Source organism: Phalacrocorax carbo, chromosome 1 (genome assembly GCF_963921805.1).
Source record: "Phalacrocorax carbo chromosome 1, bPhaCar2.1, whole genome shotgun sequence".
Taxonomy (NCBI): domain Eukaryota; kingdom Metazoa; phylum Chordata; class Aves; order Suliformes; family Phalacrocoracidae; genus Phalacrocorax; species Phalacrocorax carbo.
The window spans coordinates 40,543,771-40,560,101 of NC_087513.1; the positions used below are offsets into that span (position 1 = coordinate 40,543,771).

Below are 16,331 nucleotides of genomic sequence, written 5' to 3' on the forward strand. Positions count from 1 at the left end.
GGTGTGCTGCATTTCCAGCCGTATGCCCTCTGTTGTCCACCTGCTGTTGGGGAACCCACTGCCCATCTTAGCCACTCTGGGTGAAGTCTCACCTGCAAGACTTTTGTGTACATTTTCCCCCCATGTGGGCTTGGATTTCACCCTTGATGCACATTCACAAAACACATGCCAATAAATCCATCTCCCATATGCAATCTAAGCATCATTTGGGCCTGAGAGTGACCATCTCAGCTGCCAGGATATTGATTTAAATATCTCAGAAGGGAAATGTAGCTTTCCTATTTGGATAAAACTTAATTCCTGCGCTTCTCACAAGTAACAAAACCCTGACCATATATACCATATTGGGTGTCAAACTGACCTGCGACACTTTAATGAAAACTCCCTGCTCCACAAAAAAAGCTGCCTAGGGACATGTCATTCCCTGGACCAGTCAGCCACCACAAGATCACTTGCAGCTGTTTACCATGACTCTGCTACGGGTGGCATAACACCCACATGGACACACTGCATGGTGAACTCAGAATCTCAACATGACTTAAATGTTATTGTCAGACAAAATAAACTCCTCGGACACATAAACAAAGATGTTTATTGCAAATAAAAATTCATATTCACATAATTAAATCTTATGAAATATAAAGAGGTAATTTTGCAAATTGTGAAGCATCCACATGCACAAGGGCTGCCGTTTTCATCAGAACGGCTGCCTGGGACATGCATATATTTATCTCAATGTGTCAAGCCAAATATCCCTCTATCTAAAAAGGTTTTGATTTGGCTCGTGATATTGTTCTGACACTTCCACAGTTTCATTTTTTCTGGATCTGGCAGTAGAGGCTCATAGAAAACCCCAAACCGAGAATCTGGAAAACAAAGATATTTCTGGTATTACCTGGCAGTCCTGGAAATCACAGGATACCACTAATACATAGTGGGAACATTTTGTTTACAAATGTCTTGGATTTACATACAGGCTAAATCTGCTACACAGAAGATATTTTCCAATGTAATTCTTAAAGAACATGACTCTAGAATATAACCATTTTAATGAAATCAGTATGTACCACAGGTAGGGCTGCAGACATGATGGAAAACTTTAATTCGTTTAAAAGATGTATTGCTGCTGTGGATGGGGAACTCTAACTCCAGGGGTTTCAAATGCAATTGTTAGCTGCAATGGAGCTGAGAAGTTCAAGAAATTCAGAAAAAAGATCAATCTTTTATTTCCTAAGAAAGTTGGAGGAACTTTCCATTGTGTATTCTAAGGGTTGTTTCCATTAAAAATCTCTCTTCTTTTCCACTGCACTCTCTTTTATATAAATATATGTGTAAAGGCATACATGTGTATACATATATCTATCTATACACATACCCCATTGGTTTGAGTGGCAAATGATCATGCACAGATATTTTATATTCATTAGTAAGAGATTTGGGTTGGAAAGAGTCCACTAAAGAAGCCACTGCTTGAAATACAAAATTCAGAAGGGTCACCTTCTGTAGTGGGAATTACCGGGTGAAATTCCACAGCCTATGACAGGCAGCTGGCAAGATCAGAAGATCAGAAAGCTTCCTCCTGGATTTAAACTTAACCAGTCTGTGAAGGTGTTTCACAAAAGTAGAAAGTACCCAAATGACATTTATGAAGCCATGAACACCAGGTTGCTTCATTTAAGGGAGAGATATTGGAGACTGTACAGAACACAGGGGCACGGCTAAGGTGGTGGGATGAAATCACAGCTGGCATAAGCTGACAGGCCTTCCCTGACATATCATGTCCACATTTTCACTTGCACCCAAGTGAAACTGGACCCTTCTTCTCAGCATCATTTCCACTAACAGGGTGAGCTGAAACCATTAACAGCCCACAAGTGACACAATGGGGCAGGCAGGGTGGGTGATGCTAGGGAAGAGCACCTTTCTTTGTCCACTTCTTTTTATCTGTGTTCTTCCAGAGCAGAGAGATGGTTAAGCATGTGGCCTTTGATCTGCAATTACTTGGGAAGTCATAATACGTTAATAACTTTGGAAAGGTTAAATGTTTATCAAGTGTAAATTGCCAGCAGACAATTTGTACCAGCTGAGGCCCATATTGTTTATACATGTTGTTTTCTAATCCTTTTATGATTGGGAGAGACAGCCACCACAGAAAATGCCAACTGGGGAAAAGGGAAGAATGATGGTCGATGAACTAAAGGCTACAACTCATGTAACTGCAGTAACTATAGCAAAGTGACTTATAACTTACCTTCAGGATACAGATGCAATTTTACTTTTCTATTATATTTTTAAAGGCCTTTTAATACAAAAAAAGCTTTCACCTATTTTTCTCCCCGAAGTATATATATAGGTAAGAGACCTGACCCCCACATATAGCGCCTTAAATGAGACAAAGCCTGTGCCATCTCAGAAGTTAGTGGCCCATCCTCTCCCAGTGTTGCAGCTGTGTAACTCTTCCCTGCTTACTATTATTTTCCTGGAAATGTATTTTTGATTTGGGGCTCTTGCCCACTCTTCTACCACGAGAAGCAATCCTCTGCCAATGATTTTAAGAAGTTTTCACTTGGAATAACAGACTGAACTCTGCACAGTAATCTTTGTCATTTCTGCTTTTCCCTCAAACATCCATCGGTGGGGAGTGGGGGAGGAGGGAAACCACAGAGGAATAGTGAAAAGAAAGAAAATGACAGAAGAAAGCAACATGATGAAATCCCCTGTTTCTTTGTCATTTTCTCCTAATCAAAGCCTATCATTCATCAAGTAGCTGACTGGATAACCTCACTGTTTTTCCTCATCTCTTCAGAGAAAATCTTGCATGTTATTCTTCAGTGTATGATGAAGCAATTAAAATAAAGAGCTCACATACTCTGCTTTTTTACACACAGGAATATATGGAGCAGCACAGGTGTGCACTCAGGCACATTCACACACCATCTTGATGGCTAAATTATACCCTTGGAGTGATCATTTTATATAATTATTTCTCCATGATAAGAATATGCAGTTTAGGGGCTAAGTTTTCTTATGAGATTACTTTTTTCCTCAAGCATGGGAGAGAAAGAGAAGGAAAAGACCAGCTATTCTGCCTCATGTTTTCCTGGGGCTGGGTATCCACACACCCTGCTGTCCACAGGGCTCACTGTCAAGGCACAGCCTGCCTCCAGGACTGACAAACCTTTGCAGAAAAAGTGCCATGTGATACACTTATACAGGGTGGTCTGATCCCACCTGAAGTTCTCAGCCTAGCAGCCATATATGGTTTATATGAAAGAACAGTAAGATTATAGCTAAGGTGAGCGGTGGTTTTCCCTTGTCTATTAACTGAGCAAACCAGGTGTTTTAATCCCATTCCCAATGTATTTCTAAGTAGGACATATTACTTGTCAGCTACTAAATATTTTAATGGTGTATACTGGTACCTCAATAACGGCCAGTCCAAAGGCAATCCCCATAATTATGAGCAGATGGTCTTTAAGGTATTCGATAACCACACCTCCACAAGGCTGAAAAGTAAGTCAAAATGATTAATTATAGGTAAGCAATATTATCCTAAGGTTATTAAGGTTATTAAGAATGCATCCTCTAAAATAGCTCCTCTCTCTCTCTGTTAAAGAAAAGCTATTTGAATTTACTCTGGCTTATTGCTAACAAGGAACACAGCTATATGTATCTTGTGTTCTGAGAAAGATATCTAGCCTTTACCTTCCCAAATATGAAGATGAATCTAGTAGCTGATCATAAAATGGTACAATTTCAAATGAAGACATGCAGCAGTAATGCCTAATGGTCACATGATTTTCAGTTGACAAAAAAAAAAGAGAAGCATTTATTCTTACTTTTACTTGATAATCATTCGCTGCTAGGAAAGAGCCAATGCAGCAATGACCAGATCAGAAAGACGACTTCAGTTTCCCACTAATCTGATCTTTGGATTTCAAACTTAAAAGCCTATATTAGAATTGGGCTCAGCTATCAAAATTTGAAAATAAAACCTAGCTTAAATATTAATTTTGACAAATGTTTGGTGGTCTTAGGCTGGGGCTGGGAGGAAGAGAGTGATCATATCTAAAGTTCTAAGAAGAGCTACTCTCCTTTTTATTAAATGCATACATCTGTTCTTATAACGACTACATCTTCTCCAGGCATTCACAATACTCCTTTTGCAAACCGTAGGGAAAGCCAAGTACGACTTAAATCCATCAAAACTACAGTACTGTTCCAACACTACAACTGCCTTCTCCCCATATATAGTTATATTCTTTCACCATATTTCCTCCCTCACAGTAAACACATGAGTCTTCTCCTTCTAGTCCTGCTAAAAATCCTCTCATTTAAGCTGACTCAGAACTGCACTGAATTTCAAATCTTTTTTCCTGAATCACAAGAGTTGAATGTCTTAATAGCATCTAACACCACCATGAAATCTGTGTGTTCATGAGAGTGATATCTTGCACCTGCAGTAATTTCACTGATGGCTTCTCATGTGTCCTTTGAGGGTTTGCCTGAGGCCAAAAAGGCATTAAAATGTGGCCAAAACACCCTCTTTGTATACATCTTATTTCCAGATTGGGTTCTGGCATCCTTTACTTAACCAGACTGTTCCCTTGCTTTAAAACAGTATTTGCTTCTGTGGGACTACACAGGGGGGAAATTAGTGCTCAGGCAGGACCTGGTAAGGAGCTATGCATTTAGAAAAGTATACAACCAGATTTGGACATTTGCTATAATCTGCTAGGTGCAGATTGGCAAACTTTGTACCACCAGCATTCTAAAAATGCAGCTATTTTGTGCTAGTTCTCAGCTTTTTCTTCATATTTTTCTTTGTATGTGTGGAGTCCAAATTTCCATATAAGGAGACAGATAAATCCTGAAATTAAATAGCTGAGATCTCTGCTGCCCACCTACCACTTTTTGAGTATGCTTAACTGCCACAAGTTTTTCAAAAGGCTGTAGTTGTAGGAAATTACACTTTGAGTATGCTGCCATGAAGCCTACAACATGTAAGGTTTCTTTCCAGCAGATTCTGCAAAACGAGCGTGCGTTTTTTTATTAAAGGTCTATAAAACCCCAAAGGTCTTGCATTTGATGTGTTCGTTTTTCAATATCCTTTAGCCTCTGAGTCAACATGTCTACCACCAGAATGAGTCTGGGTGGGAACATAAGCTTCTGAGGAAGAAATAAGAACCAAAGGGTAGCTGATGTGCTGCTCTGACCTAGAAGCATACCCTGACCCCAAAGCCATAATAGTTTTCACCCATAGTAACCATGCAGACTGCTGAGGTCCTAAGGGTACTGCACTGCACAGATAAAATGAAGGCATCCTAGCAAGAGGAAACAGCAGCATATTTCATGTATGCACAGTAATTTCATAACAGGTGGCAGAGGGGCAATTCTGGCTAATGAATGAAAAGCAAAACTTGTCTTTTTGGAAAGATACAGAACTGCTGACTATACCAGTCACCAAAGACAACCTTGGGTTAAAAACCTCCTGTTGGAAAGAAGAGTGCAATTATATTTTTTCTTACCCTTTTATAAACGTATCTGCCTTGAAAGAAGCTGCAGAGGTCTGCTGATTCATCCCCTAGTTCACACGTACAGACTTTACTGCTACCAAAAACAGTATGAAAATTTTTTCCCCAGTCTGCAGGTCCATTCAACAAACCACAGCACTTGTTCTGCAAGATGGGAGGAAATGGGTTGATTAAGAAAAAAGTGGTGATTTGCAGTTTGAGGAAAGTAGGCGAGGGAGGTGAGAACAACGAAGGAAAAATTTCCTCTCATCTTTTCCCATGTGGAAGTTGTCCCAAACTAGTATGTCTCAAACACCCTTTACATTTCCATACCGGTTATAAGAATGTAAGTGAACAAGTTAACAAAAAAAAAAAAAAGAAAAAGAAAAAGAAAAAAAGTGCAGATTTTCAGTATACAGTGCTCAGAAGACATTAACATACTATAAATTTAGTAACTGTCAGTGGAATTGGAACATGGAACGATGCTCAGTATAGTATTTTTTGAGAATCAAGTCTTCTTTCTGCAGGTTATACTTGCAGAGGTAAGTAACAGCTCAGTAATATCCACATTTCACATATTGAAAAACCAGGCTGAAAATGTAAAATTCAGGCACATAAAACTTTGAAATCTAGAAAAAGAAATGCCTTGAATGATGGTTAGCTCTTTAAATTAGAAATGGACGAGGAGGCCAGGGTTCCATTTGGGGTTTGTGAAACCTAAACCAGGTGCAGTTTCACTTCATGTTCCATTTTATTCAAGCCACTAAAGCTCAGGGGTGCAGACTTGGGTTTGAGGTCCTCCCTGTTTTAAAAAGCAGCTGGAAATGTTCACATAATTTTGTATAAAAGTAAAGGCTGTGGGACATAATAAAGCAATCCTGGTCTATTTAAAAATTAATACAGTAATTATGGGATTTTTTCATTTTGCTCACCCTTCAATCATCTCTCCAGGGAGCTGCTTATTATATCAGAAGAAATAAGCTGGCTCAGAAGCAGAGGGCTAGGGTGGAATGGGGAAGAAATGGAAGTAATATAAGCCACCCAAATATTGTTTCTCGCTTCCTTTTCTTTCACACCACCAGCCTTTAAAAAAATAGGAATTCTTTAAGCCTACCCATCAAAGTCATTACACACTAAGGACTTAAAAAAAACCCAACAGCAGGCATTCTGTCAATTTATAGACACAGGTACCTAGTGGGAGGGACAGCAGTGATATCACCACCAGTGATATCAGTGAGATTCAAGGGTATGCTCTGTGTGACACCCAGGAGCAAGCTGGCACTGAGTGTCCACCTTGTGGGGTCCTGCAGGTGGGGGAAGCCAGGACAGGTGTAAGCACAGTGAAAACAAACCTCCCTTTTATATTTCCTTCCTCCTTCTTACAGAGTAAAGTATGGCATTTAATGACCTCATAGGATATTTCAAATTAAATACACTCCTGGAGTTTTCCTTCTCCCTGGGGTAATCTTGCCTTAACAGTACTGGATAGTTCTTAGCTCAGATACAGTGAAGGAGCAATGTCCCTTCAAAAGGGAAAGCTGTAACAAAGGAACAGGCAACCTTCTCATGAAAGAGCTTAGCTAACTGTCAGTCTCTCTTGCATGCTGCGTATCCTTGCTCCATTGCTCTTATAAACACTATTGCACAAAGAAATCATCACAGAAAGCCCATGTCATATCAAGAGAGCAGAAGCCTCTTGCGTAGTGTTTTAACTTGCATTTAAGTCACTTCCCCATCCCCAGGGAATGAAATTTGAATCTATGGCACAGTAGCCATAAAATGAAGCGTAGACAAATATTAGAGATGGAACAGATAGCAACAACCCCTGCCCTTGGATTCACTTTCATTACCATGGTCTCAAACTTCTGGAACTTCTCTTGAAACACTTTTGATTCTTCTGCAGAACTTTGCAATGTATTCACATTCTCCAGAAGAGTCTTGTTAACAGATGTTTCAATCTGCAAGTGCAAATATTTTTAGTTTTCAGAGAAGAAACAAAACTCTGGGAAGACATCAATTAAAAGGCAGAATAATACTGTACCTGAGATCTGTACACTGCTCCTAGAATACCTGCTGTGACCTGAAGGATCAGGATCAGAAGCAGCCCAATAAAAAACTAGGAAGAAACCAAAAGAGAAAAATATAGTACCTTTGACCAAAATTATATAATTTCTCCTAAGTGAATGTTAAGCTTTCACCTGCTTGAATATCCATGTAGGTAAAAGGAACTGAAGTTCCAGTCAGAGCTACTCCAGTTATTCCTTCTTTGGCAATGGGAAAATGGGGTGCTAATGACAGAGCATGCTCAGCTGGTGATCAAAACAAGGTGCACACCAGAGTAGTGGCATGATGGGCAGTGTGTAGGTGAGAGCCATTGGGCAGGAGGACAGGGAGGATGTCCTAGGAGAACCAGCAAAGGGAGCAACTGGGAATTTATGATGTTAAATGGGATAGGTAGCAGGGGAGGATTGGTGGAGGGAACTTTGGTGATGGCTGAATGGAAAAAAAGCTAGTGACATGCTTGGGGCTCGCTGGACCCTGTCTTCTTGTTGATGAGACCTCCCATCATTTTTTCTGCACTAGAATTCAGAAGGGGCTCAAGCACAAGGTAAGCAATGAAAACACATGATCATAATCAAGCATTTGGTTAAGCAAAAAGGCACTCATCCTCATGTGATACAGCCTGCAAGGACTTTATCCATCAAATGTAGCTGTGGTCTGTTAAAGGTAGCCAAACGTTTTTCTTTCCTACCAACAGCAACATGCACTGGCTCTCCTTTATGGCACCGCAGCACCCCAGAAACCCAAGGACCATAATGATGGAGCCCACAGCTATCAGCAGATCAACCCCTGCAAACAGGCTGCTGTCTATCTCCAGCTTCTGGAAAGAGAAGGAAAAAAAATTTTTTTCAGCTACAAGAAGCTTGTCCTAAAAATATCTGTATCCCCCAAAACATGAGAATTACTTCATAACTGGTAAATATACTGATTAGCAACCATGGAGGAATTCTGATCCATAAATAAACAAACTTCTAGTGCTCCCTTCTTAAATGTTTTGTTGGGGAGCTCAGTGGAACCTGGCTTTTCATAGTCTCTGTCTCTGCACAAGATGAAAGCCAACCTTACAGAATAAATAAAGATCTCTTGTCTTTAAAGTGGTTTTTGGTTAGTTTTCAATCGATGAATCTTTGCTTTTCACTGAAAGTAGAAAAACTGGTCATCTTAAAAATCCTCCTACATTGACCAAATGTTAAAGAAACGAAACCTTGTTTTGTCATTAGAAGGCCAGGAACATACTCTGAGGCTGTTCCTGGGAGAACACTTCTCAGAGTGATGCTGGATATACTAGACAAATAGGTAGATGTATTTTCCAAAGCAGCTTTCTTTTTCTTTTTTTTTTTTTTTTTTAGGCATGATCTCTAATATTACCCTCAGAGAAGAGGACTGTATTTTGATGTGCGGGACATTCAACTAAACAATTCATATACCTCAATATTATTAAATATCAAATTATTCAGTTCCCACAGGACTGACTAAGGCCAAAGGCCAAAATAGAGAAAAAATGTTCAAAGAACATTTTCCAGTGTGGTTGGTGCCAAGATTAGCAAAAATGTCTGGAAGTTGTCACATTCATCTTCTGATGGAAATTGCAAAGGTATATAGACAAGTATAATTTGAAGAATGTGTTGTTCTTTCCCCTTCCAAGTTGGACTGAACCTCCTGTTATTTATTCTTAGAAAGCTCTATTCATCTACAGCCAAATCCTTATGGTCTTTTCAATTATTGCTCAGGCAAAACACATACATTGGTTTTGAATGGGAACTTTGCCTGCCTAGAGGCAAAAATGTGAGAAAAAGCTTTCCATTTTGGTGCCTATTCTTAATTCACGGTTTTGGGGGAGTACTAAGGGTCACTTCAGGAAACCAGTTTGGGACACACTTAAGTATACTTTTCTGAATAGGAAACTCTCAAAAAAATGAGAAACGATAACAGTGGTTATGTTTTTCCAAGCTCCATTGTACCATCTGAACCACCACACTGTAGGTGGCCGATTAGCAAGTATGGCGATTTTAGCTTCTCGTAAAATGTTGTTTGAGGAGTGAAAGTTGTCCTTTGTCCTCTCTCACAGCCGAGAGCAGCAAAGCTCTCCACCATGACCTAATTTACCCCATGGGGCAATGTCATGATGAACTGAGTTCTGTTGCATCCAACCTCTGCCAGACATGAGACATCTGGGACTGGCTAAGGGCAACAGTGTCATCAGCCAAATGGCAGGAAAGATATAAAGCTATCTTCTTATCTCCACCATCTTTTCATTTCCAAATGGGAAATACTGATTTAAATATTACTGTTCTTAACTAACGGACTGCAGTAGAACAGCAGAGGAGTGATCTGAAGACTTGCAACTTAATCTATGCTAAAGGCTCAATCTGAAAGCTGAAAAAAAAAAATGCTTCCATGTCACACCTGGACATTTTTTCACTTCTATGGCCAGAAAGCCTTTTTGGAAAAAGAAGTATGCAAATTAAATTTTCAACTTAATTTACATTTGTATGGCAAAAATTCACAAGAAATATACTGCTTAAACCTTAGAGTCAGATTGTTCTTCCTGTTAGTATAACAAAGCACCAACATACAAAGATTGCACAATGCCTTTCGGAGAAGTATCCACGAGCTGTGAAATCAGCTTCTCTCACGGGCTGTGGAAAACGTGCTGTGAGTCAGAGGCCAATGCCACTGGAAGTACACTTGGCAAAAGGTCGGCAGGGCCCACAGGGCCAAAGGCCCTTTGCACCAACAGGACCAGCCTCTGCTGCATGTCTGCAAGACCAAGGGCTCCTCAAAATTGTATTTTCCCTAGCTATGCAGAAAAGGAAAGTCATAAAGTCTGAACTAATTTAATAACCCAGATAAAATCCCGGACGGGAACTCCGGGACTTACTTCACCCCTCCAGAAGGGCTGTTAGGACATTTTAATCCTAAGTAAAGATTTTTGGGTCTCTAAAACTCTTTCTATACAAATATGAGGGGAAAAAGGATAAGGTGTTTTTAAAGAGCCACTGAAAATAGAAGGGAAAAATCCTTGCTCCCTTTCAAAGTTTCAGTTACTGGGGAAGTAAGAATTGTGTTATTGAAGACAGTAAGAAAGGTAAAAATATTCCCTACAAACATATGGAAGTAACCCTACGTATATGTATGGCTATACTATTCTAATAGGGAAAGACACTGAAAAGTCTAGGAGCCACATGGCTCCTCGTTATTCTCTCTAACACTGAAATCGATACCAAAACCATCATTAATTTTCATTAGAGGAGAGAGAGACACATGTTTTCCAGCAGGAATCAGTGTGCATCTGCAGGAACCTGCATTAATAACACTAGAGGATACTTCTTGTAGTTACATGTCTGTGCTTATGTCGATCACTTTATCTGACTACCCGCACCACCTTGTTTAATCTTAAACATCATAAAATGCATTAATCTTTGCCCACACAAATGACCACAACAAAAACATAACAAATTTACCGAAATGAAGATAGGAAATGACTTGCACATTTTACATGTTTCTGGAATGACTGCATACATTTACCTGCTGAACGTCTTTGCTAACACGTATCCATATAGAGACTCCCAAAATAATGGAACCACACACCTGAAGGAGAAAATAAAGAATATTTAGAAAGGTCAGCAATTTTACATTAACATTCAGCATCCAAATTGCACCAGATGCTGGCCAAAATTCTGAAATCATTTGTTTGGCAAAGTGAAAGAAACGTGAATTGCTGGAGCATAGAATATTGATTCATAGCCAGGAAACTTCATAAGGGTAGTTAAATCTTCAGTTATGCACCAAATCCCTGATGTTTCTACCTCAGAGGACTCCACATTTCCTTGATGATTTATACATGTGGTTGGGAAGCACACAGAAATTCTGTCAGATGAGAAAGGACTATAAATTGCTATTGTATGTATATAAAATGTCTGTAAAGAATGTTGTTTCTTGTGTAATGGAAACACAAGAGATTTGATAAGGGATGTTTGTATAAATTTTGCTTCTAGAATTATTCAAGACATATCTAGAGACATATTCTTCATGGTACAACTATCAGGAAAAGTTCTAAATAAAGTCTGATGTTTCTATTGCTACAATATCTGGCCATCTCCGATCCTTAGAGTATTTCTCCTATAAAATGCCTATAGTTATTATTTTAATTATATTTTTATATACTCAGTCCTGTACATGTGAAAGTTAGCGTGGGATGACTTGCTTTAAAATGCTGAAGGCGGGGGAGATAAATCCCAGGTCCAGATACATTCCTTAATCACTAGTTGTGCTCCTGTTTCGTTGATCGTTGAGGTACTGTTCCACTATGCACCAGTCACTCTATTCCTAACCTTGTCCATGATGGTTCTTACACAGAATTTCTCTTTATTAAGTGTTGGAGACAGGCAATTAAGAGGCTAATCAGGTGTAAGGGTTGTGCCTACTGAGACGACTGGTAGGAAAGAGAGACCACTGAGGATCAGAGACTAGTCAGGTTTAGACTTACCTTCCATTATGTCATGAATACTCAAGCCATAAATGGCCCTGAAATGCTGTTATGAGCTTCCCATGAAGACTGGGACTATTCTTAACCTCTTAAAATTGCAAGAGCTATTTTTGTATGTTTTAGATAATTTTTCTTAAAAAATACTTTCCCTGCAAAAGCTTTCATATAATATTCAGCATCAAAGACCATAACGACTTTAGCAGATTATTTAATATGGAACAGAGCCAGCACTCAGACATGAGTACCACACATTTTCCTGCTCTAAGCAAAGCTCCTATAAGTACATTTTAAACATGAAAAGGAAAGTTGTACAATCGATGACAGCTATATCATGTTATCAAATTTAACTAGAACTCCCCACTGAAACCTTCTGTATCCCACTGAATCTGCCTAGAAACTGATGGTATCACATGACTCTATATTTGGGTCTTGTTCAGCAGCACTACGTGAGCCATGTGGCTATGCACCAGACAACATGGGCTCGCTAATGTGAAAATTTCCACTGAAGCAGCTATTGCTACAAATCCAAACAGAATTTGGCCCACAGCCTTATTTGTTACATAGGACCTCCCATAAAAATACAGCACAGTAGTAGAAGTAAATATAGCTGAATGTACAAGAACTTACCAATCAGATGGGAATGCTACAATATTTATTTCCTCCATTCAAAAAAGAAACATCATTTATAAATAAAAAAATTTAGTAATGTGTATATACCTGAATTATAAAAAACAAAGTCAGTTTAGGCTGATAAAAATGCTCCATTTCAGTAAAATCAGAATGTTTTGGTTTTGTTTAATTTCATACTACACAAAGTGTACAAGAACACACAAAGAAAAGCTTTGAAATAGCAAATCAAAATGGTCTGTTCCCAAAGAGTCCAAGCTGAACATTTCAAGTTGGCTGGAATACTTCATCCTAATTATTAAGTTGTCTTAAAATAAAGTTTTGACTAAAGAAACTTTCATTTCAGGAAATTTCACTTTTAATGAACCAGTATTTTCCAGTGGAATAAAAAGATTTTCTTTGAAAAGGTCCTCACCCATTTTCCCAAACAAGATGCCTATCGTAGTTGCACCTCATCATGGTCTCATAAACTGACCAAAAATAGGACTGTTGTCCCTCAAATTTAGTCGGTCCTTCTCTTCTCAAGCCCTTCAGTCTTGGTGTGATGAAGAAATACAGCCTAGTTAAATTAATATTGCCTCAGATGAGCCTGCCTGGACAAGCAGTATATCAAGACTCTGCACTTCTCAGACAAGGGAAACAAGGGAATACCAAACTTATGTGAAATTCCCTTCACTGGCGCACACTTTTTAAGCAACCAGTTTAAGGGTATCAGGAGGAGCTTTCTACAAGGCTGCTCCTGTTCAGGAAACAATTGACTGGAATACTTCCTTGAGATACCTGAAATTAACAGTGCTAGGAAGGCCCTACAGATAATGCTGTCTATGGCTCACCATACCTGTGAAGTTTGTGTTGCTACTTTCAGGGATCGAGATGTTCAGATGTAAGGTATGGGGAAGGGGCCACTTTGGTTGTTCATAGGATAGCAAGCCTAGTGCCAACAACTGATCAAGGATTGCTGTCCTAAGTGGGTTGCCTCAAAAAATCAGAGGCAATATTTAGTGCAAAAAAATGGTAATTCTACAATCTTGCATGATGTGGAGTAGCAGAAGCTGACGGAATGAGGGCAGCAGGTGAGACTGGCTCTACTGCAAACTCTGAAGAAAGGAAAGAGATAAAATCTGACATACGTGTCAGGTTTAATGCACAAAACTGACTTAAGGATTAACTTAAGGACTGTTAAAAGCTCCAGATAGGCTGTCACCTCAAACCCACAGGTCTTCAAAAGCCCATGCCCAGCTTTCTTTCAGCAAACTGAGAGGATGCAAAACTCTACGGACACACTGGAGCCCAGCGTGGGGCTCATGGAGTTGTAGATTCCCAAGGGGCACATGTCATGTAGTCATCCAGAGCTCATTCCCGAATCCCATGAGAGATTGCAAAGGGTTTAAAACGAAAGGACACCAGGTAAATATGCAGCTGCTGCGCTTATCTAGTTAAGGTTAAAGTCACCTTCATTTCCCAGTATTGGTTCAATTTTCCATTTGCCAACTGCCTTGTGCACCAGTGAGAGCAGCTGTGGGACCAGTGGCTGTAAAGACATCACTGTTCCCTGGGCTTTACTACAGCAATTTAATGATTTCCGGGAATTAGAGAAAGGAATGTGAATCAAATAATTCAGCTTCATTGTACTCTGTTGGCCCATATTCCTGTTTGCACCATGTCTGTTCTTCCCTGTCTTGATAGTACTAAACCACTTCCTTTAAAATAAGTAACTATAGCTGCATTCCTGTCTTCCCCTGTCCCATCCAGACAGCCACATTGCACACCAAATGCTCTCAGTATATTCTTCCCTAGACTAGAGGACAGATTTTCCTACCTTTGGCATAAAGATAGGTTTGGGAAGTTTGTTCCACACCTGCTTGTTTCCTGAGCTTTCAAGACTCCCCCAGGATTTCATCCTGTGTTTTTTTCCTAGGAAACCCATGCTGTCCCTGAAGGCTTGGGCATGGGGCATGGGGACTTCTGGAACAAATTCACATGTTTGTTCCAGAAGTAGTTTGGAGATTTTCTAATGCTAGTCTGAAACATTTGCCTATGTTTTAGCTTACAGTAAATACAGATGAATGTGAACAGGGAAAACTTCCTGAGGGGTAGGAATTCCAAGTCAGAAACTTATGGATGCTTTTAAGTACTGTTGCAGAAAAACTTCAATGCAGATGTCAAATATCTTCAATCTGCCTTGACGGAGGTGGAGGAAGAGGGGGGAGGAAGTCCAAGCCATTGCTAGCCTGTTAGGAATTTCTTTGTGAGGTCCACAAGCAATCAGTTTTGCTAATTGTTCTAATTTTGGCTAGCCACAAATTTTCCAAGACTACTGTTTGTGGTCTCTTTTGAATGGTATCACCTTTTCACTTGACAAAAATCCCTTGAGGCAAAGCACATAATGTGGCTAGTAGTTCCACTTCTGGTTTCAGTGAACCTCTGGTGAACCTGACAAAATTCTGTCAGGAAAGCTGACAGCGAGGTTGAACCATGACAGAAATGTTCTTTAAATCAAACCTTTCCAGAGCTTCCAGGACCTGAAATTCTTGCAAACCAGCTGAGATGTGATAAGTAGACAAATATGGTTCAAACCATACCCAGAAACCTGCCTGCTGTGATGAAGCTATTGGAAGTACTGCCAGCCCACACCATTTTACAAACGTTTACTGTCCACCATCAGAAACTAATTATGACACTGAACGTAAAGCAAAGAACCACAAGGAAGGATATGAAAACCATTTAGCAATTAGAAGGCTAAAAATACAAGTGAATTTTCCGTATCTTGTTGCTACTACATTTTCAGGATTATGCCGTTTGGATGCAAGCAGCAGACAATAAAAGCAAGAGCACAATACATTGTAAGTGGACAGTCTGTTATCTTCTGACTGAAATGAGTGGTGTCCCTTGATATGAGAAGCACAATATGGGCAGGGAAACAGACTCTACTGGTCTACTTTTGAAAGCAGAGGGAAAGCTATTTTGAAGGAAAAAGACAAAGGGAAGGGCAAAAGTTAAACATATTCTTCCCTCCCTGATTTAGAATCATACTCTGGTTCCACTTATGCTCTATTTTCTTTATAGTTCCTTCTACTACAGCATTCAGATAATGTTGAACACATTTCATGCATCGCTAATAAAAATTTAAACACGAACTTACCCAAAATAAGAAGTTGAAGATGAACATGGAGTACTTCATGCAGCTACTTACACCCGCCATTTTCAACAAGCTGAGACAAAAACGAGCACTGCAAAAGAAGCTTTCCTAGGAGTTTAACCCTGATATAAAAGTTGTTCCTGTGTTTTCAGAAAACCACTCAAACCACGTCAAATACACCGTACTCTGCTACTGAAAGCAAAAATTGTGACCAAGGCATCAACAATTATTTAAATAGTTCCTATACCAGAGGTAAATATTTAACCAGGGCACTGGGATACACTACCAGGTGTGTTATCACTGAGTCTCCAGACTCCTACTGCGTCTTTGTGTTTTGTACTTTTCTACAGTCCTGCTAGTCTTGTCCTACTCCTCAAAAGTAAATAGATGAAACAGCGAAAGTCATAGTTTCAAGTGAAACTGAAGTGAGCATAAAAACATTTTACAGACCTTTTAAGAGGTGGAAATTATTGTATTTCTTAATGCTTTTAAGTTACAGGGC

At 39.6% G+C, this 16,331-nt stretch overlaps 1 protein-coding gene across 1 annotated transcript; it reads right to left on the reverse strand.

The window, feature by feature from the left end:
- Positions 1–574: 574 nt before the first annotated feature.
- Positions 575–16,111, reverse strand: TSPAN8 (tetraspanin 8). The gene is made up of 8 exons (XM_064456812.1): positions 15,833–16,111; positions 11,103–11,165; positions 8,266–8,394; positions 7,555–7,629; positions 7,364–7,471; positions 5,529–5,678; positions 3,423–3,506; positions 575–866 (listed from the first exon to the last, which is right to left on the reverse strand). The coding sequence occupies exons 1-8, from the start codon at positions 15,890–15,892 to the stop codon at positions 813–815; spliced, it is 723 nt and encodes a 240-aa protein (XP_064312882.1). The 5' UTR covers positions 15,893–16,111; the 3' UTR covers positions 575–812.
- Between the last annotated feature and the right edge of the window lie 220 nt (positions 16,112–16,331).